This window comes from Phalacrocorax carbo, chromosome 25 (assembly GCF_963921805.1).
Source record: "Phalacrocorax carbo chromosome 25, bPhaCar2.1, whole genome shotgun sequence".
NCBI classification, from domain to species: domain Eukaryota; kingdom Metazoa; phylum Chordata; class Aves; order Suliformes; family Phalacrocoracidae; genus Phalacrocorax; species Phalacrocorax carbo.
In genome coordinates, this window is record NC_087537.1 from 5920345 (window position 1) to 5942516 (window position 22172).

Consider the following 22172-nt stretch of genomic DNA (forward strand, 5'->3'; position numbering starts at 1 on the left):
ACCCAACACCCCCAGGCCTCCTAAACTATGGCCCCAGGTGCCACGTGTGCATGTTTTTTGAATACCCCCAGGGATGGTGACTCCCCACCACTCTGGGCAGCCTGTGCCAGGGCCTGACCGCTCTGGCAGGGAAGGCATTTTCCCTCATCTCCAATCTAACCTCCCCTGACGCAGCTTGAGGCCGTTTCCTCTCGTCCTGTCACTGGTGACTTGGGAGCAGAGACCAGCCCCCCCCTCACTCCAGCCCCTCTCAGGCAGCTGCAGAGAGCGAGAAGGGCTCCCCTCAGCCCCCTCTTCTCCAGGCTAAACCCCCCCAGCCCCCTCAGCCGCCCCCCAGCACACTTGTGCTCCAGACCCTGCCCCAGCCCCGCTGCCCTTCTCTGGACACGCTCCAGCCCCTCCAGGCCCTTCTTGTCCCGAGGGGCCCAAACCTGAGCCCAGCATTCGAGGTGGGGCCTCCCCAGGGCCGAGCACAGGGGCCCCATCCCTGCCCGGCTCCTGCTGGCCACACCAGCGCTGACACAAGCCCGGGGGCTGGTGGCCTCCTTGGCCACCCGGGCACTGCTGGCTCATGCCCAGCCGGCTGTCAGCCAGCCCCCCCAGGGCCTTCTCCGCCGGGCACTTCCCAGCCCCTCTGCCCCAGGCCTGGGGCGCTGCCTGGGGTTGGTGTGACCCAAGGGCAGGACCCGGCACTGGGCCTCGTTAAACCTCACACAACTGCTCACCGATGCAGCCTGTCCAGGTCCCTCTGCAGAGCCCTCCTGCCCTCGAGCAGATCCACACTCCCGCCCAACTTGGTGTCACCTGCAAACTGACTGGGGGTGCACTCGATCCCCTCGTCAAGATCACCAGTGAAGATATTGAACAGGACCAGCCCCAACACTGAGCCCTGGGGAACACCACTTGTGACCAGGTGCCAACTGGATTTAGTTCTGATCACCACAAGTCTCTGGGCTCACCCAGCCGGCCAGATTTTTACCCAGTGAAGAGTCCACCCATCCAAGCCATGAGCCGCCAGCTTCTCTAGGAAGGTGCTGTGGGAGACAGTGTCAAGGCTTTGCTAAAGTCCAGGTAAACAACATCCACAGCCTTTCCCTCATCTACCAGAAGGGTCACCTGGTCATAGGAGGAGATCAGATTCCTGTTCAAAATAAGATATAACTGTAGAGCTGCTGAGAATTCGGAGCTTTTAAGTCAAAAATAATTCACATCTCAAATGTTGCTAAAATTATCGCAGTAATCAATTCTGCCTTATCACTTGCTTCTCAAGGATCTTTTAAATGTGTGTTAATGTCTCACTAAGACTAAAAAGCTCAAATCTTAATCCAGACACTATTAAAGAAATCTCTGACAAACCCAGTTACTTTTTCACTTTCAGAAAGATTACTACAAGAATATTCAAAAAATGCAGTCTGGCATCACTTTATCCCGTGCAGTCTCACAGAAGATATTCAGTGTTATTTGCAATGCCATTTGAGATGTCTTGAAAAGACAAACTTTATTCTAAAGCTCTAGCTGTCATCACATCAATTCAAAAGGATATTTATTCCTTATCCTTAAGTATGTGCATTGCATTCTCAGAAGAAAGAAGCAATTTAATGAGGGTCTGAAAAAATGTCATTCCACATTCTCACATGAATAGCAAACATGTTAGAAAGGTATCTATAAAAAGGAGATTTCAGTACTGGAGCTCTCGCTCTGGCAAAATTTTGAGACAGGAGACAGCATGAGAAAGTGTTATGGTAGATAAAAGGGGATTCTAACTCTTCAGAGTAACACTCCACTACATGGCAGCAATGACTTTCTCAGTCTCCACCTGCCAAAATAAATTTACTGCCATTTAAGGTTGTTAACATTTTTCCCCGATTAATCATTGCTTCACTGCAACATCTGTCCAAGATGACTGTTTTGCTAGAGCTGGTTAGCCCACTGCAGTACGTTATGCAACCGCAGGCCATGCCGACATTCTGGCGTAAGGTTAGTCTGTGCCAGCCGCGAAGGGGAGAGCAGCAAAAGGAGTGGGAGCGTTCAAGGGTGGAGCATGGCTAATTATCACAGGGCTGAAAAGCACCATCCCTCCCTGTGATATTAGATCCCTCACTGAATCCAGTGAAACTGGACCACCACTGGGCAGACAGGGTCCTGCTGATTTCCCTATCCAAAGAGTTATTCCTGTTTCAACAGAAGGAATTTAAATTGACAAGAATGAACCCAGTTAGGTTTCCTATAGGTTACCCTGCTGCTGAAGCTCTGAGGGAGCACTAAAACATTGAAAACAATCTCCTTTTAGGAAGTAGTATCTGTAAATATAGGAAGTAATTCTGTAAATTTTTGAACCCCAGAAGTAGCATCCTAACAAGGCTAATTTCATCCTGGAAATAAGATAGCTCACACTTTTATTTAGACCCTCACGTTTAACGTCACTCATTTAATCCAGAAATACAGACAATGACAATTGCCTCCCATTTAACCTTCTCATTCATTTCAAAGGCAATTCTTCTTCAAACACCTGTCTGATCCACATACAGCAGAGATGACTGCTCCTGGCTCTGAACAAGCTGTTTACAAAGGACAAGACAGGCCCGAGGACAAAGATGTTAGCAACAAAATGCTGCAGAAAAGAACGGGGAAGAGTGTCTTGAGCAGTCAAAAAATCTGGAGCTACAAATCTTTTTAACTACTTCTGCTGCAGTCAGATGTTCAAGTTTGTCACACCAGTATTTGAGAACTGCCACAGAACACTCAACTGCAGATGCTGCTATTGGTGATAAGTTTTCTGGCAGGACGATCTTGCTTTGGATAAAGCCTTAGGAACTTTTACCTTCCTTCTGGATGTTTTCAGTAGATGATGTTTTCAGAAGAGGTCACAATACTAGTAGCTGCAGTACTCTTTTCAATACCTGATCAGACTCTCTGAGGAATCTGCACAGCACAGTTGCCAGATTAAAAGTGTTCTCCCCCAGTTCTCTCATGCCCCATCAGCTCAGAGATCTGCACAGCCCCTGAGAAATACAACTACACCGCAGTTCACCAATATAAAACCAGGGCCTTGCTGCAGCTGTAGTTTTACAACAGCGAAACTATCATTGAAATGGAGAGTACCCAGGGACTATCTAGGAAATTAAAAATGGGGACTGGTTTGGCTCACACTAATTACCACCAATACTCCCCCAGGCTGCTGCAAGCAGGAGCCTGAGGTCTACAGAAACCAGCAAAGGGGTAGAGTCAATGGCAGGAATAACACATTATTGCTTTCTGAAAGATGACCTTGGGCAATTTCCACTCCCGGTTATGAAAACAAGCCAGATGGGAGGGCAGGGCAGCAGCAAAACCAAGTAATGGAGACACCCTCCAACTTCACCTGGGGGTTTTGTTTGTCTTTAGGTAGACAAATGGGGGAAGAAAAAGCAAGCTTACAGATAAAGGCTACCAGTTAAAGTTCAGTGACTACTGCACAAGAAGATCAAGTAGCCTGAATAATATACATTGTAGTGGCACGTCCTATTTTTGCTATAGGTGGATCTGGCAAATATGAGTCATCTTTGGAGGAAATCACAAACTGCTCTGCTAGCACAGTCATAGCTGTAGATAGAAAAGAAAGAATTAAGTCCATAACAAAAGAAAGCCACCTATGTGTTAACACTGGTGTTGGCCAAATTTGTCAGGGAATTGCCGGCTGGACAATTTTAAAGAAAACGTTGATTAAGATCTCAGGACGGTTCTATTTAGAATAAGAGGAACAAACTCATGTACTATCTTCACAAGTATGATCTAATAAATAAGTCTGCATGGGATCCCAAAATACACTGGCTCCCAAAAGCAAGTCAAACCAAACAAGTAGATGCTATCTACTTAATAGGAAGGTGATTTATTATTACTCGTTCAACTTATTCTCTATGATGTAATTCAAGGCAAATCTAGCAAGAAAAATCCAAGCCACAGGAAGAATGGCTAGGCACGCTCTACAAAGTTAAATCAAAAAGCAAGAATGACAAACACTGCAGTGGGGTCCAGAAGCACCAGAAAAACGAGTAATAGCATGCATAGTTACAGAATGTTACAGCAAAGCAAAGACTTTGCACCGGGGTAACATAAGCAATGCTTCTGTGGCTTCCAGAGAGCCAAGTGCTGGCTAAACAGCAAAACCCTTAAGGACATTTCTGAAGACTGACACGTCAGGTAACTACGCCAGAGAGAAAAACTTAACACAAGTATGCTCAGAAGAGCATTTCAGCTGACACCTTCTGTGAGCTCTCTAAAGGGGCAGGCTGGAGTGGAGCATCAGTGAGCAGACGGTGGGAGAGGAATGCTGAGGAAGGGCTAAGGAAGGAAGGAGGTCTGTCACCCCCAGTGAGCAGGAGTCCCAGGACCCCCAGCATCCCCTTGAGTCACCAGTTCCCTCCCCCGGAAGGCTCTTGGGGATCAAGAGCAGAGAAGCAACAGGTCCTTTCTCCAGCCAAATCAGTTCCCAGGCATCAGCACCAGCATCTGCAAGCACCAAAGGGCAGGGACATCCCCATGGAAAGCCCTCAGCTCTTGCATCACATTAAGGTTCCTGTGAAAGTGAATTCTGACGTGACCTGCTCCACAAAGTCCTTCTGTCACTGATACCTTCTCTGTGTTCACATAAAATTTTTGTGAGACTGAAAACTAATCCCCTCTTCTACTCTGAGGGAAAGCTGTAATTTCAAATGCAAAATCCTTGGTGCACAAACTCTGTGGCAGGACAAGTTAATGCGAGTTAATACTGGACAACCCAAGGGGTTGGTGGCAGTGATGGCAGCGCTGAGCAGGGAGGAAAACACAAGGCAAGATTACAGACTAGGAAATCATATTCACTGCTGGCACTTGTGATTTATTTTCATGGGTCTCAGGATAACAGTTGGGGTTTTTTTTAAATACATCCTCCTAGAGTAAAATTAATACAACAGCTTCACTGTTATTAAGAGAGGTTTTTAGCTTTCATCACTGTAAAGAAGTTTGAAAGCAACCACAGCATATCCCAAAGGCTTAAATGTCAGAAAGCAAAAAACAAAATCTGTGAAGGGTTGAGTCTGTCAGTGCTGCTCACTCACCACTTCCACACAGCGGGTGTCCTTAGCGATAGATGGATGGTTTGTAAACGATGTGGGATAGGATGTTTTTTCACATTGTTTCTTCCCCACATTAAAAAAGGGGGACTATCTGGCACTCGTAGCACTTGAGTGTACAAAGATCACCAAAACCCAGGTCAAAACTACAAAGGAGTTGCTGTCTTCAGCAATAGGAGTTTTTAGTTTGCAAAATATCCACTGCACTCTACTACTCAGAGAATGATAAAACAAGAGAGTATCAAAGGCTCCCCCTCTCCAGGGGGACACCCAGCGATAACCAGATGGGTGGGCACAACTGTGCCATTTTCCGAAGGCTGTTACACAGCAAATTACTTGGGCTCTGGCCATTAGTGCTACGAGCTTCTACATCAAATGCCTCATTAAGATAAACAGCAGCTGCTCATTTATCTTAAACTGTTTTGGGCTAAGACAAGCCAATACATCTACATATGAAAGGTTAGAGGGTTGGGGGGTTTCTTCCCCTGAAAGCTTTCCCACATTGGCTATGGGGCTTACCATGCTCATCAAGAGAGACAGGAATTTGGCACTTAAGGTGAAAAAATACTTTGGCACTACACAAATGATGTGAAAGTGGCACGGGAATTACTATTACAACAAGATTTCTGACACATAACCAACGTACATGTATGGAGGAGCCTTCAAAAAGGCAGCAAAAGTGTCTTGATAAAAATAACTCTCAATACTGATCCCGGCTACTTAAATGTTTGAGCTCTCCAAAGCCTTCCTAATACAATATAAACCAGACCTACTGACCAAGCCAGTCTTTATGTAAGAACCTGTTGATCTGTTCCACCCTGCAGTTTATTTTGGTTTAACAGTGTACATTAGTAAATGTAATCCTAGTGAATTTTTCCCTTAATTTAGTCAAGGCGCTACAAAATGTCTTCGAAATTCACAAAGTTTACTGTATTTAACTTTTCTTCAATTTTTCTAGCTACAAGGACAATAAAGGCAGAAGGTTAAAATGTCGTATCAGATGGAGTTTAACATTTTAAAAGATTATGACCCAATTCAACAGCTTCCATGATTCAGCTAAAATGCTTGCTACACAAAACATTTTTACAGCTCCCAAGCTAGGTTGTACAATAAAACAAGTGAAATTACTCTGATCTGTCTATCTGCACAGGGCTTACTCGCTAGCTTTAGTAAACAGCCTCTCAGCAAAGCAGCTGAGTTACCAGTCACAAATCAACTATGAAAAACATCTCCTGGGAGACCAAGATCGACTGAAGAGTTGCTGCCCCAAATTCAGTAGCAACAAACCTGGACTGGCCTCTAAAGTTAATCATGGCCTACGGTGAGTCACCAGAGCCCCAGAACAACATCACTGGAGAGAAGTCATGGAAAGAGCGAAGATCTCCCTGCTCTAAGCCAGCTGCTTCAATTGTTCCTTCATATAGCAAGCAAGGTGCCACCTTGACTCCTCGAAGAGAGGATCAAAGATCCAGAAACCCAATAGAAAAGCAGGAAAAAAAAAATCAGGGATTCTTTAAGTAAATAAAAACGTTGAGGTTTATCTTGCTACTTGTTTCCTGCATGATGGAGGATGATAAACATAGCATCTTTTATAAGATGGGCGTCCACCACCAGGCTTTCGTGCTTCTTCCTACCAGCTGGAAATCTAGCACTCCTCAGCTCCTCTGGGCAGGAGCACTCAGCATCCAAACCCCACAACACCCATCGCCTCAGGTGTTCAGGGTGACTGACTGGCACCTGCCACCCCTCCACTACCCGCAGGAATGGAGTGACTGTAACTAAAAAGAAAGAAGGCAGCCAAAATGTTTTGGTTAAAAACAAGACTTATTTTGACAATAAGCAACCTCCCTTTATGTCTCCAAGAATGTAATCCCTTAATGGAAAACATGTTTTCTACCAACTGATTAGAAAAATTAAGCAAAATATTCCCAATTATTTCAAAATTGTTCAACCTGCCTTCAGTTTCCTATCAAGTCCAGCTTGTATAGTTTTTACCAGGTTTAAAAAGGTTTACGTGTGTCTGCTTTTTCTTGGCGTTTCCTCAAAGGGGTTTAAGTAGTAAAGATTGAGAGAATTAGCTGCCAGAGACTGGAGATGTCTAACTTAGGAATGTCTGTATCCTTGAAAGCCAGAATGCACTACAGCCCAAAAAACAAGAACAAACAAAGGCAAGATTTCTATTGTTTGTTTTGCTAGAGACATAAATGCTACATTTAATAGGAAAAAAAGGGGAACTAATACACTCCTTTTTATATACCGATGCCTGCAGACTACACAAACATGTTTAGTGTTCTCTTCACCTAAAAGAGGTCAGTACATAAACCACATAAAGCAAAGTTACTTTCTTACTGCGACACAGACAAAACTCAAAAAAGGAAACACTTTATTATCACGAAGCATTGTCCACAAAGTCATACATCTAACCCTTGGTCTTATTTTAGAAAGTCTCCCTGGTAATTTGCCTGTGTGTTTGAAAAGCAAGTAATATGTTCTGAATTATAAGAGGTTACAGGGACATTTTTGTGGTAAATTTGGACTTTCATTTGAAAAAAAACCCCTCAGTGCTACAGAAATCCTTTCGGAAATAACATTTTTTTGTCATTGCTAAGCTCTTTTCAACAAAGTTTAATAGCTACTGTTCCAAGGAGCTGTTTACATCCAACTTTAAAAGAATACTGGGGTACTTATGTCCCTGCAAGCAAAAGGAAAAGCAGCACGGTGTCTTTCCGATATTTTGAGAAGCAAACAAAAGAGAGTATGTTCTCCGCAGTATGCAGAGGCAACAATTTTTCTTAGCAAGTTCATTGAAAGACTCCCGCTGCTCAGGGTCTGGTATTCTGGGATTTCTCTGGAGGCCTAAATTGTATTTAGAGCTCTTTAAGTCTTTTTTCATTCGTTCCCCTGGTCTTTACACCCAGGATCAAGAAGGAACAAAAAGCCAAATCAGCTGGTGTTAAGAAGTGGAGGCATTATTTCTAGCCTCAGAAGTTTACAAACTTAATATCCAGTTACACTATAAACAGTGCACGGGAAGAGAAGCCTTCAAACAATGGTAGCTGGCTTTTTCCTTTGAAGGTGAAACTTACTTTATCATTCATTCTTGCAAACAAAACAACCTATTTAGTCGAAGTTTAGCAATAAGAATAAAAGCAAAAGTTTTACTGTAAACATCTAAAAGATGTCTAGCTACATGAAAGCTTCGTTGTGCTCTTGATAACCGTGATGTAAAGGCTTTTACAACCACCCGAGATTTTGCAGGCCGACACACCAGATTTTACCACTTCAATATACCATAGAAGAGCTCTCCTGAAAGAAAGCCAAGCTGTTCATACAGTGGGAAAAGAGAATTTTTTGTTTTAGTTTGTTTTCCTTCCCTATTCATTGTGAGACAGCCTTTGCTGCCATCCAGTAAGCTGTTAAAATATGGGTTCTCATTACTCCATGGCTGTTCTGCTTCCTGGACAGAACGATGCAGTAAATTGCTCGAGCCCCCTTATTTTCTCTACTTCAAGTTTGGCCTGGGCACCATAAATAAAACCCAGTACAATGATGAAGGTACTGACCAGTCTGCTGCTTACAATGGAAGCCAGATATTAATGGGGAACCTTTTCAGAAAGTTTCAGCTGGTGCCCCAAAGTATAATTCCTTTGAGGGGTAGCAACGTATACCTGCTCTACATCAGAACCACACTGAAAAACCTTTTCATCAGTGGCACCACAGTAAGAAGACTTACTCAAAGGTCGTCACAAGTTCCAGTGAAACACTGCTAACGTTGGTTTGATTAAATCATGCACGATTGCATGTGTACAGGGGCGAGCACAAAAATACAAACTTAATATTATGTTTGGAGATGGAGCCAGACACACTACCCTGAACTAAACGTTCACATCTTGCAGCACATCATACACCACACATTGCAGAGCATCCTGCCACAAGTCCTCTCCAATTTTTATTTCAAAGGAAGATATAGCAAGCCTTCAGGCTTCCCAAATTAAGTTACATAAACCTTAGATAGGAACAGATCATAATACTATAAGCAAATTATTCTCTACCTGAACAACCTTAGATAGGATAGCACTGGGCCAGCCTCTGTCCAAACCCAGGAGCACATGAACTCTCCAAGGCATGGATCCACTATGGAACCAGGAAACTACTTGAACAGATCAACACGATAACCAGAAGTTACAGCATACCAAACCTCCAACCCTGACAAAGTTTGTGTATGCTTCATAAGTTAGACATTTAAGGAGGAGGCAGTGTCTTTGTTGAAATTTTTATGGCGTTTCTTCCACGCCAAAAGTAGCAACTGAGGGAAAAGTAAATGAATGCTTGTCAGAAAGTTCTCAGACAGGCATGTTAATAGATCAGTGCGGTGGGAGAAACTGATAAACACTGGAAGGAGATAAGCTGTGTTTCTGAGGTCAAACAGGAAAGAGGCAAAGAGATAGGTGAAGCAGATAAAACAGAAGGCAAAACAATCTCTGTAGTTATGCTTTGAACAAGCGCACGTGGGAAAGGGGGGCTTGCCAAGGCGTAAGACAAGGATTGAGCGTAAAAATCAGTGCAAAGGTGACTCTAGGCAAGAGATTTAGCTCTGCATATAGTTCAGACTTGGGTCTGATACGCTACAGGGGGAATAACAAGATCTGACTTTGAATGCAAAGGCCTAGGAAGGACCAAGTCAGATGGTGCAGGCAGAACAAGTGAATTGCTGTCCAGAAGAGCTCACTTGCTCCAGCCTAAAGGAACTCCAGCTCACCCACTGGGCAAGGCTGAAAGATCCCACTGAGATCAGAGAAGACATCTCTGATGGGAGCGCTGAAGGCATGTGAACAGACACTTCAGCAAGGGGGGAAGTTGGGCAGAGCCGTCCATCTGTCTAAAGAAGGTACTGAAGGACAGAAGACAGAGGGAAGTCACCAAGGATGACCAAGAGGGTGCTGCAATTATAAAAATATAGCCAGGAAGTCAGCAAGAGGAGAGTGGAAGGGTCAGGTGGGACAACACTTCAGTGAGAGTCAACAACTGACACCCTGGAGGACAGCAAGAAACATCCAAGGATGAGAAATTACATTATGGCACGTAAGCAGCTGTCTAGGGACCACGTAACTGGTTTAATGCCACATTTTCACCCAACGGTATGTTTTTCTGGAAAGAATGCTCTGGATCAGGCCAGCCCAACAGTCATACACTAACTTTCTCTGCAGTTTCACATATCTCAAAGCTGGTCAAAGCAGGCAAATGACAGCAACAGGGCAGACCACTGCCAACTTCTAAATCAAGAAGGGATGGCTAGCGACATCATGGCAACCAGGAAACATGTGCTGCAAAATGCTTCAGCAGGCAGGCAGAGCGGAACCATACAGTGGCGAGAGACAAATATCCCAACACTGTTCAGGGAGAAAATTCAAAGTTTGCACAGGTGAATATTTTGAAATTTGCGGGGGCAAGAATGGAAAGTACCATCACCATCAAGAGTTCAAGCAAGAACAGACTCATTATGCCCCAGCATAGTCACACTTCTACTGATGAGTCTGAGAAGTAGAGCACTGCAAGACCATCTATGATGACGGGGGTGAGTCCTCTGGCTTATCATTAACAACTGTTTTATTTAAAAGGTCTTTACATGATACCCTGCTCCTCCTACCTCAGCTTCTCATTGCTGGGCTCTAACAGTACGTTATCTGTTGTCTATGTAAACCACTACTCAGACAGAACCGATCACTGTCCTGTGTCAGCCTGCAGCAGCAAAGAACACCAGCTGAAACAAATCCCAGGAATGAGGAAAACTTCATTGCTAGCAAAAGATAGACATTATCTGAGGAACAGTTTAATGGTTTAGATTTGAAGGGAAAAAAAAAAAAAAAAAAAAGTCTTTTCAACAGGTTCAGTCTACCTAATGCCTCTTTTTCACTCCCAAAGACAGAACAGTCTCACATCCAAGCTGTTCTCATAGCACCTGAAAGCACCACAATGAAAACTTACTTCCCCTCCTGGTCTGTTTAACAGAGACAGAAACATCAGTACATGATATCAGTAGTGTGAGCTGAGACCTCATCGGATCTAACCGAACAGCCCTGAAAGGAACAGAAATCTTCTTCTAGACAATGTATTTCTGCTTCTGAGAACTGGAAATGAGCATTTCCTACAAACAGACACACAGCTCCCTTATTTAACACTTACAGGCAAACCTGTGTTCAGCCATTTGCTTTCTTCTCGCCCCTCTCAGAATGTCTTCATGCCATAAAAAGATGCAATCATAACCCAGGACTGAGAAGGAGGAGTGATGAGGTAACAGTCAAATATCTAGTGAGATCTGCATCTATAAAAGGAATTTGAGTACGTATGACTAAAGGGGAAACGTTCAGGTAGTGTAAAAGCTTGCTCAGCCCGAAAGGAATGCATGGGTCAGTGGAGCGGTAGGTCAGTAAAATAATCTAACGAGGTAGATTTTTGAACAGAAGTCAACGCAAAGGACTCTTGACTGAAGGGCACCACGAGACTCATTGGAAATATTAGCTAATATTTACTATAAGGATTTGGCAGATCTTAAAGCCAGCCTTTAGCTAGTGAAATTCATAAGGTGATGATAACTTCAGTTAAGATGATGCAGGTTATACAAGCCATCTCCAACATGTGGTAGTCAAAAGCAGGAACAGGATTCTACTTTACAGTACCACACGCAGATGCACTGCCCACCCTGAGGATCTTCAGGACCCAAATTACTTAATCAGAATCTACCAAACAGTTGCAGAGAAAAGGCAAGGATGAAAGCAAAAAGGCTGCTGATGAATTCCTGAATTAGCAGCTGACTTTTTGTAGATATCCTTTGTGTAAATAGCAGAAAAAGAATAATTTATTAAAGAAAGATGCAATAAGGAGCACCTCCTATTGAGCTAGTTCACTATAGTTCTGCTTACAGAACTGATTTTGTAGGGCTTTTCTTCACACCTGATGGCATGTGACATGAATGTCCCCCCCCCAGCTTGCCACTAGCTAGCTACCTACAATTAAATTTTGTTATCTGTGCTCTGACAAGTACCACAAATGCAGCTTGGCGTCAGCTGGCAAGCCAGGACCAGCAGGTCTGGTGCACAGCATTGCCAGCGTAAGAATTTAAAACTGTAAGGTATCCCGAAAGACTAATCTCATTCATAAATCTGACCTCGTATATTATTCAACACCCATGTGTTAAAATTATTAAACACTCCCTCACCCACACTGCTATAAAAAGACTACTGTAAAATTTCACTCTGAGAAAATAAGGTATTCATAAGTCAGGGGAGGACAGATGTGCAAAAGAAGATTCAGTGAAACTATATAAATTCAGCACATATGGAGGCAGAACATATTCCACGCGGGACACCATCTCATTCAATGCTTCGCTCATACGAGTGCTGTCAGGAACCACAGAGCCCACATGTAGAACCTATCAGTTTCCATAAGCTGAACAATAAGTCCCTGCAGAAATCGGAAAGCTGGCCTTGATCCTCCCTTTTGCTACTTGTGTAGTTAGGATTTGCCTTTTAAGTGAGATCAATGGCCTTCTCCATCTACAAAGATCAAGCTGGACCCTGTCCAAGCTCGTAAGTCAAATTTTGATGGCCTAAGGAGAATTTTCATTCCATTCATTCTGAATTCTGACACAAGACAGCTCTCTGCAAGCTGAGCAATTCTGAAGAAGCCAAGAAGAGCTGATGAGACTTAACTGCTGGCCGTCCGAGCAGCACTGAGGAGCGTCCTGCAGCATCTGCAGTGGCAGGCACCCCTTTCCGGGAAGAAAGCAGACCTTCCCAGCAGCTTCTAATTCAACACCACACGAACAATTCAAATATTCATATCTATTTAAAGTGAGGAAATTAAAATGGCTTAAAGGCATGAAAAGCTTGTTTATTAAGCATGAATATTTCATTACCAAAAGCACAAATGAAACCAAGCATTCACACAATATTTCCTCTGCCAGGATTAAAGATACTTTACTACCTAGTGTGAAGCCAAACCTCTCCCACCACAACTTCAACCAAAATTATGAATGTTTAAGACGGTGCTCGTAAGATAAAAAAGGTGGTGTAAAAACTTCAATACAATACAACCATCTCCCTTTCACTCCAACACTTAAGCAAGATCAAGTCAACGGCAGAGCAGCAAGGGTGTTGTACAGATGAAGAACCAAATGCTATCAATGATCCACACCCCTGCTGAGAAAGAATTGCTCCTAATGTGTGTATGGGGGATGCTGATTCTCTGAAGAAAGGAACAAATTAAAGCATTTGATCCACCCCAGAACTTGTGCATGTTTTGCCAGACCTGTTGAGGACAGATGAAAGGAGAATAACCCAGTCTCCAGATCTAGGGGACACTAAATGGCAGAACAAGAGTTTGGCCTTTCAGAACTGCAAGATGAGTGAACACCTGTGTATTTACTAAAAAAAACCCCACCCTTTAATACCAGCTACTGAAAGGGGCCGCTAACAACCGCCTTACAGCTTCTCTTCAGGTCACTCGGCAATTACGAGTCTATACATTTTCAGCACCATCTTCAGCTTCTTGTACCCAAAAATGCCTCCACAGGAGAGTGCTGTAAACCCAAGAGGCTAACAGCTATTCACACCACAGTAATTCAAAACACAAAACAGACAACTTTTAAGACGAATTCAACCCACTACATCATCTGGAAGAAAAAAAAAAAAACAAACAGTTTTTTTTTTGAGAGGCCCAAAAGGTATAGCTTACACACAACTGTCTTGAGAAAATCCCATCAAGATATCCCTCCCCAGCATGTGAAGCCCAATTCCCCGTTTCAGTTTCCTACAACCTTTTTATAGGACCACAGCCTACACCTCGCCCTGCCGGCACAGCAAATGCTTGTCTCAGCAGCAAACACTTGCAGACAATTCTCAGAGGAAAAGATGAATTTCTTTACAGATTCTTGATACCAAAAATATTATTAATCATAACAAACATTATCAGTCTCTCAAAAGTATCTGCAATAAATATTAATTAAGAACTGTTGCCTTAATGTGGGATATCTTTGAAAATGCTGCGGTTTGCACTGTAAGACATAGTTGAGAAACAGTAGAAAAAACACTTTTGCATATTTTTAACTAAATGCAGAGCTGTGCATTTATTAAGTGTCACTTTAAGAGGTCAGAAATCTCAACGCGTGCAGGGGGACAACTACAAGGACTATTAAACTGTAGTTCTTCACAACACATCTTCAGGCTCAGGCGGGCTGGGATGATCAGGAACTGTCTGAGCACCAAGTACAGCCTTCCACGCTGGGTTTCATGCTGAAACTAGTTAAAAAAGAGGAAAACAACCAAAAATTCATTTTACAATCGTTACACCTTACCATGTGCTTTCACAGTCTTCCTTTCATGCATCCTTGAATTCTTTAATAAAAGCAACAAAGACCCGTTATGTTCCCAGGAGGGCATCTGCACAACGCTTATGAAAAATGAGCAACTCGCTAGAAATCACAAAAAGATGAGTCAAGTAGCACCTGCTCACAAATGAGACGTGAGAACAGAAAGATCTTGAGCACACAGCTCATACAGGACTACCCGGAACGCTACCCTGCTGCTGCAATATGTAATTGCCTACTTTCTTCCTGCATTTCAACGTGGCTTTCCACTTACAGCCCTCGGCCGCGATTCAGAGGCATCGGGTTTATCCACAACGGGGCCCCCACATCATCGCACTGCCTGGCGCGGCAGGGATCACGTCTTACTCCCCTGCAAAGCATCTGAGACCTTGTGAGGAGAAGCTAGTCTGAAGTTATTCCTGAAGTTATCGCTAAGACTGCAGAGCAGATAATTCAAGAAATCAAACTACTGCTTTGCATGTCGTAAATACCAGTTTTAAAGCTCAGAGTTTTGATTTATCTAGATAAGTGCTACTTGTACAGGATAATACGAGTGGTCTTTGCAGGATAATACAAGAAATTGTAGATAGAATATTTCATACTTGTGAAAAATAACCTTCTTGCCCTCTTCCTTACAAGGAAGTAAATTAAAAATGACAACTTTTATCACTCGAAATTTTCATTATGGCGTGATAAAAAAAACAAGGTGATATACAGTTTGGTGTCTCTTTTACTCAAAAGTTCATACCGCAAGTTTCATCCATGCCACAATTTCTGCAAAACGTTAGCAACTCCTGCGAGACCGCCGTTCCCTTTTTGCAAGCACTGTCTCACTCCACCTGCTGTGGAATAGTCACAGTCGCGTTAAGTCAAAACCACCCACTGAATGAAAGTGTTCTAACAAATCCAGAGCAGGATGTCCTCCCTCAGATTACAGGCGGGTAACACTCGGAGTACAGCTAAATACTAGCCCTTGAATGCCAGTGAGAGGACTGAGAGCTCTTCCACAGGAAAAAGATTCCCTGCTTTAAGGAGTCAATTGATCTTAGGTCCTCCGATAGGAATTGAAATGCAAACTTCTACTGCAATAATCAACCTGCCCACAGATGTCAACAGGGGACTGATTAAAGTAAATGCTGGACTGTCTGCTCAAGTGCAAACTGCTCAAATACAGCGTTTATAACAATTCATACTTAGGAGCACTTAACGAACACCAGCTCCTAAGTCCACACTAACTGTTCTGATACTCCTGCCTTCTTTTTTTCTCCTAATTGTTCTGATGACTAAGAATCACAACCAGGCGCTGGTATGAAGCCCACTCAGAACTAAGGAAGCCAAGGACCGGACGGCTTTTATTTACAATTAATGTGTAAGATACAGTGACCGCTTGAGTGTCCACATGAAAAGGCCAGTTTATTAAGTTGTTGTAAGACGTGGCCATTAAAAAATACTAGCACTATGATATACTTGCTGAATCACTACACAACCTACAAACAACAGGTCATGAAGCATAGGGATTGGGAAATGAGGTAGTAAATTCACATTGCGTCTATCTGCCTACCCAGGCAGGTACTCACATCAACAAACAAATCAGCCACACTAATCCAGCACACATCAACACCACTAAATTCAAATATTAAAGTAATAAAAAATGCAACTTCACCATTTCTCTTTTTCCCACTAGAGACATCCTTGGGGAAATATCCTTGCATGCACCGAAACTGCTATGATTTCAATTCCACCCACATCTGGGCTTGCTTGAGAACTAAATCCAGCACAACCCGTCTTGGGTCAGCCAGTGACCCCGAACAAAAATAGCACTGCCAGAAAGCTGGATTTATGGAATAGGGTGGAGCCCATCCAAGTGTAAACCGAACAAACCCGCCACTTGAAGTTAATGACAGAGAAGCAACATGTTCTCCATTCTGTTCAGCGCATGACAAGTACAAAGGCAACTCGCGCCATCTACGCAACGTGACAAAACACAAGGTGGCATGATCAACCCACCAACAGGTCAGAATCCCCGGTGTAACTTGGGTCTGGCATAATTTAAAATGTATCAGCAGCGACTGTCAATTACCACCTCTGAAGCAGTAAAATAAGAGAAGCAAATGTTGCTTGAGACTTGTAACACACCAGCAGCAAGGCTGGGTCAGCAGCCCAGGGCCACAGCTCTACCAGCAGCTTCAATCAGAGCTTAGCAGAGCTTTGCAATTTTACTGAAAAGCCACACTTTTGGTAAATTCAGATTAGTTTTTCCCAAACATCCCAGTGCAGACAAGCCTGAAGTCCGGGGATGACACCACCAAGGTTAGACAACTTAACAGTATTAATTTTTCTCTAACAAAAGATTATTCTGCCCATAGCACGGACCCAAGACAACCTGAAGGCAGAACTCTGCAAACTGGAGATTACCGCCAAAATAACGCACGCATTCTTGGGCAAAAGAAACCGCAGTTTGAATTGGTGTTGCAAGGAAAAGCCTGGTTTTGAGTACCAGTGATCAAGGTACCGGAGTTAAAGGGACACTTGATGGTGTATTAGACACACCAGGGATGTCCAGACAACATCCTCAGGTGTGATCAGCATGCAACGGGGGGGGGGGGATATCCAACTACCTATCAATTATAAGGATCCAGAACTGCTAGCTTGTTCTGCTCATCCTCTTTCATACAAAATTAGCAATGTCTACCAGTGCAAGGAACCTCTCAGTTGATTCCTGAATGCAACCAGCACGCTACATTGATTTTTTAAGTTACCCAGCAATCAGTTTCTGATACTTTGGTTAGATTGCTAGTACACATCAACCAAAGAATAAAAACCCCAAGAACAAACTGTTAGATGTAAGTTTCCTGCTAATTACAATGACTTTGTTTGTAAGCCCTTTGTAATACGATTAGAGTGTCATGGCGTGCACAAATGACAAACAAATTTAAGCTTTTAGAGGCACCACAAAATTTAAATCGGGCATTTCCTCATGTTCAAAGCTCAACTGTTCACATTATGTTTTCCATAGTACTTAAACACAAATGCCCTCCCTACCCAAACAGAAATCCAAAATATAAAATAAAAATAATATAAAATATGCTGGCTATTATTATATCTTGCACTGCCAGGAGCTGAGCCCTGACCTTGCAGCACCACAGAAGATGGGTACACCCCAGCTGCCAGTTGTGTAGCACAAAGATTCCCGAGCACTCAGCAGCTGATGTAGCCAGACCTCCAAATCTACAGATTTCATCCGGAGCACACATCACAATTGCCTGAAAGAGCTTAATTTTCTCCTTCTGCAGGAGCTTTCTGCCAGCTGAGGAAGCTCAGCCCACCTCTTTTCCCTTGGCTATTGCCAGAGCCACTCTCAGGTGTATCCAACAACTGCACGGGCCTGAGCAGTTACCGATTTCAAACATCTCCAGAATGAAGTGGCAGGAGAGGCAGTCTTTAAAGCCTGAGCAAAAAGCAGGAGGGGGGCAGCCAATAAGTCACATTTTTATCTCAAAGGCTTCCCTTTGGTAATTATCAAATCTTTGCACAAGCAGGGGCATAAAAGTTTATCAGGAAGAGTTCACATGAATCTTTTATAATGGAAAGTGAAAGACAGCCCCAGACTTAGGGTCTCCGCCGGCTGTGCTCTGTGTCACTGCTGCTCAGGATTTAGTTGTGCTTCACAGAGGAAAAAGGGATGAAAATGCAGGTCTTCCCAAAGCCCATCGCGTCTGGAAGGGAAATAAAACCATAAAGATCATGAAACGTTAACGCAGCAAGTCTGCGCTGGTGAACGGCTGTAAAGCTCACGTTCAAGGAGCTGGAGCAACCTTGGACTTGGTGACTTTTATTGCCTTTTTTTCAGTTTCAACTTTGCACGCATGTCAGCATAGGCAAGATACCTGTTAGAGGGGAGGTGTACGAGGTGGAGACTGAAGCAGATGGGGTCTGATGAGTGGGAGAAGAGGGAGGTTTTCCACAGGGGTGACAGAAAGCCCCCACGGAACCAAAGGCAGGGCTTGGAGCTCCCGTCCTGCGCCCTGGCAGTCTCATGCTCACCTGGCTCTACGAAGTGCTCCCGTTCATAGAAGATTCTCAGATTGTGCTGGGTTTGCTCCACTGTGGAGCCCGGTCACCTCACAGCGGGGCAGGCAGGGGCCAAGGCAAGGCGGGCTGAGGGAGCCGCCGCCCGGGACGCCTCCCCCAGCGCGGGGACGGTTCAGCTCACTAAACCGGCACAGCGCACCCCCTCCCCACGCCCGGTACCCGCACTGAGGCGGGGGGAGGAGCGGGAGGACGAGCCCTCACAACCCCTCACACACCCTGAGGCGAAGTGAGGGGAGGGGGGGGTGTCCCCCGGCATTCCCGCTCCTCGCACCGACCCGTTCCCCCCTCCCCCGCCGCCCCCTCGCCGCTCACCGCAGCCGGAGGTTTGCCATGAACTCGGGCATGGTGACGGCGTCCATCAGCACGAAGTCCGCTTTGCCGAACTCCAGGCTCTCCTGCTCCGCCATGGCGGCGACGGTGACGGTTGGGCTCGCGCTCCCCGCCGCTCCCCAGGGCGGGGGGGGGTAAGGGGGGGGGTGCCCGCCTCGCGCCCGCCGGGCCCCGCCTCACCTGGTGAGGCGGGGCCCGGCGGGCGCGAGGCGGGCACCGGGCGGCGGCGCCCCCTACCGGCCGGCGGAGAGAACGCGGCCCCGCCCCTCGGCTAGCGGCGGGCAGGGAGCAAGAGCGCCCTCTGCCGGCGGGAGGGGCGTCCGGCACCGCGGCGGGGGGGTGTGGGGGGGGCGCACCCCGCACCCCAGGGAACACACACACACGCTCGTCCCCCAAATGCGGCACCCATTGGCACCCTTTTGCTGTGCCCCAGAGCATGGTCCTGCACCCGGAGACACCCCCCCCAACCGCGGGGTGCCGCCAGGCAGGGCCAGATCCTGCACCCAAGAGACACCCATCCCAGGGCGCCGCCATGCAGAGCCAGATCCTGCGCCCAGCACCCCGGGGTGCCCTCCCGGACCCTGCTCACGCTGGAGCTGTTACAGAACCCCCAGAACCCCCCCCAGATAAATGCAGGATAAAACCACACGAAAGATCCCCCCAGAACCCCCGGGGGACCCCGATGTCTGGTGCCACCACGGAACCAACCACCTCGGGCCAATTAATGATACTAATTAGGGCAACAAGGGCAGGGGGAACCCGAGAACAGGCACAGCCTCACCTGAAAGAGCATTTTGAGCAAGAATTGCTGGTTTGGGTGTAGGAGCCGGCGCGCGGGGGGGTCAGGCGGGACGGCCATCCCTGTCCCTGTGCGTGTCCCCATCCCTGTCCCCGCAGCCCGGTGGGGCCCGACGGGCTGCAGCCCCCAGCTGAAAGCAATGAACCCCCCTGGTTATAGGCGGTGGTTCCCAGCTCCCTCCCTACCTGCTCCTGGGGGAGGACGGGGTTGGGAGAGCGCTTGGAGGTGAGCTGAGGGGGGGGGGAAAGAGGAAAAAATACCCTAAGATACTGTATTTGTGCTTTGCTTTTGTGGTGTGTGCGGCTCTATGAGGGGATGGTTTTGGGTCTTGTTTTATGTAACATGCTGGATATTTTTTGTGTCCTTTTAAGTGCCTAATTTGCATGATGCTAATTAAATGCCTGCCAATGCCTGGGGAAACCCAGCGTAAGCTGGAGGTGCTGGGTGTGAAGGCAGGGCCCTGCTGCTGGGGCTCATGCTCTGCTCCCCTCAGTAGAGAGGCGTCAGGGCCGCAGCAAGCGTGTGTTAAACCAGCGGCGTGTGCGGGCAGCAGCGATGGAGCCTGGCCCCCCTGCCCTCCCGAGGAAGAAGGCAGCGCCTGGGCGCGCCTGGCAAAGCCTCCTCTGCCTCCATCTCCGCAGGCGGAAGAAGAAGGTGGCTTATTCCACCTATATCCACAAGCTCCGAAACCAGGTATGTCCCAACTGGGCTTGGGTGCAACCACCTGCTTTCCAAGCTCAGCTTGCTCATCCACGTATCCAAGCCTGGATGCTCATGTGTTAACTGAATCTGGGAGTTTTTGACTTAAAATGAAGGTGTGGTGGTTGGGGCTGGGGGAGCTCTGCCTGACCCGTGCCTGCAGCAGCTCCTTGAGCTGTGCCACCCCATGGAGGGCTGTGCTGATGCTCTGATGGCTGCTCTCCCTGCAGACGTGGTCCACTGGAGCCTCCTGCCTGGCGGCTGCCGCCCTTGCCTGGCTGGGCAGCCCCCGGCTGCTCGGGGACGTGGCGCTGGAGGCCGCCCGGCTGTGCCGCTGTGGCAGAAGAAGCCACCTCAGCCACCGGGAGGTCCTGCTGGCCATGAAGCTGGTGCTGCTGCGTGAGCTCTCCAAGTCTCCTCTGGGATCCTCAAGTTGTGAGCTGCTGCTGAAGGCACCTGATGAGACAGGACAGTCTTAAGAGTATTTTAATGTGGTTTTTGGTAAATAAAGTATTTATTAGCATTGTTTAACAGAGCCTCCTACCTGGGCTGGCAGCTGCCAGCATCAAGAGCAGCAGGTAGGCTCGGCCCATGGTGGGTCTGGTTACCCGCGTGCCCTGAGAAGGGGTGCAGCAGGGAGGGTGCTCGCACATACCCGCCGCAATAAATATTTGCGCAGCAGCCCTGCCAGCAGGCGAAGAGTCCCTGGAGGCCCAAAGGGCACTGCCTGGCTGGAGAAACCTCTTTGTTCTGACAGCCCAGGCTGCCCGGGCGCTGCTGGACACCTGGATACCTCTTTGTGTTAGATGGGGCCAAGAAAGGGGCGAGGAGGAAAGGTGGTCATTACTCCAAGTGCTAGGGAAATGTCAAGCTTGGAGAGCAGCAGCATCCTCTGGTGATGCTGTGGTAGGTGGTGGCACTGAGTGACTTGTTCTCAGGCTCTCCATGGAGCCCCTTCACATGCTGGTCCCCCCTGTGCACAGGGGTGTCTCCAGATCCTCCAGCCTCCGGCCCACAGCTTTGAATCCAGCTATGGGGATGGTCAGGGTGCCGGGTAGTGCCCAGCTGCCTACCTTCCCATGTAGGGTTTCTCAGTCCTGGCGAAGTGCCACCGGCTCCTGGCAGTACTGGAACAACCTCCCTGCATCAGCCTTTCCAGCTGTTGAGCTTCTTCTCCCAGGAGCATGGGCAGGAGGCTGCAAAAGGGACAGATCATTCCAGAGGGATCTGGGCCTGGGCGCCTTGTGATGCTGGGATGAGCTAAAGGTTGTGAAATGCCTCTTACTGGGTTTGCAGTGGGAGGCAGTGACAGGTCTGCCTGCTTCTGAGCCAACCCCCCTCGGCTGGTGGGCCACCAGCAGCCTTTGGGGGGACTTGGTGGACCGTGTGGTGGCAAATATGATCATGGGTGTCACTGGTGTAACCATGAGCTGCTTTATGGCTGATAGCAGCTCTGGCTGTGTCCCCAGCTGGCTCCTCTTTGCTCTCTCTGTTTTCCTGTGTGTACTTAGAGCTGTGTAGCATGATGGACTGTCACCTACCTGTGGCCTTTGGCTGTTTCTATACTAAATATCAGGATAATGGTTGCCTTTGAGGAGCAAGTCCTGCCCTAGGATGGAGGGTTCAGGAGGGTTGAGTTTTGATGTCCCAGCTGCTGTCTCCACTGCATGCGATGCACTGCCTCATCACCATCCCCATGCTGAGAGGCTTCAGCTTGCCCCAACCCTTGTTCTAGCAGTCCTGACTCTTGGTTGAATACGGTTTGCTCCAATTCATGGATCTGCGGTCAACTCCTATA

General features: G+C 46.7%; 1 protein-coding gene across 4 annotated transcripts in view; it reads right to left on the bottom strand.

Annotated features, from left to right (window-relative positions):
* Window positions 1-19034, bottom strand: part of MYO1D (myosin ID) — a 164038-nt gene extending 145004 nt beyond the window's left edge. For 3 of the 4 annotated variants that reach the window (XM_064473647.1, XM_064473646.1, XM_064473648.1), the window contains exon 1: window positions 18859-19034. In XM_064473647.1, coding sequence (XP_064329717.1) covers window positions 18859-18953 — 95 coding nt within the window. In that variant the 5' untranslated portion in view covers window positions 18954-19034. The remainder of the gene's footprint in view (window positions 1-18858) is intronic. The other variant, XM_064473645.1, reaches the window with a different exon arrangement.
* Window positions 19035-22172: the final 3138 nt, after the last annotated feature.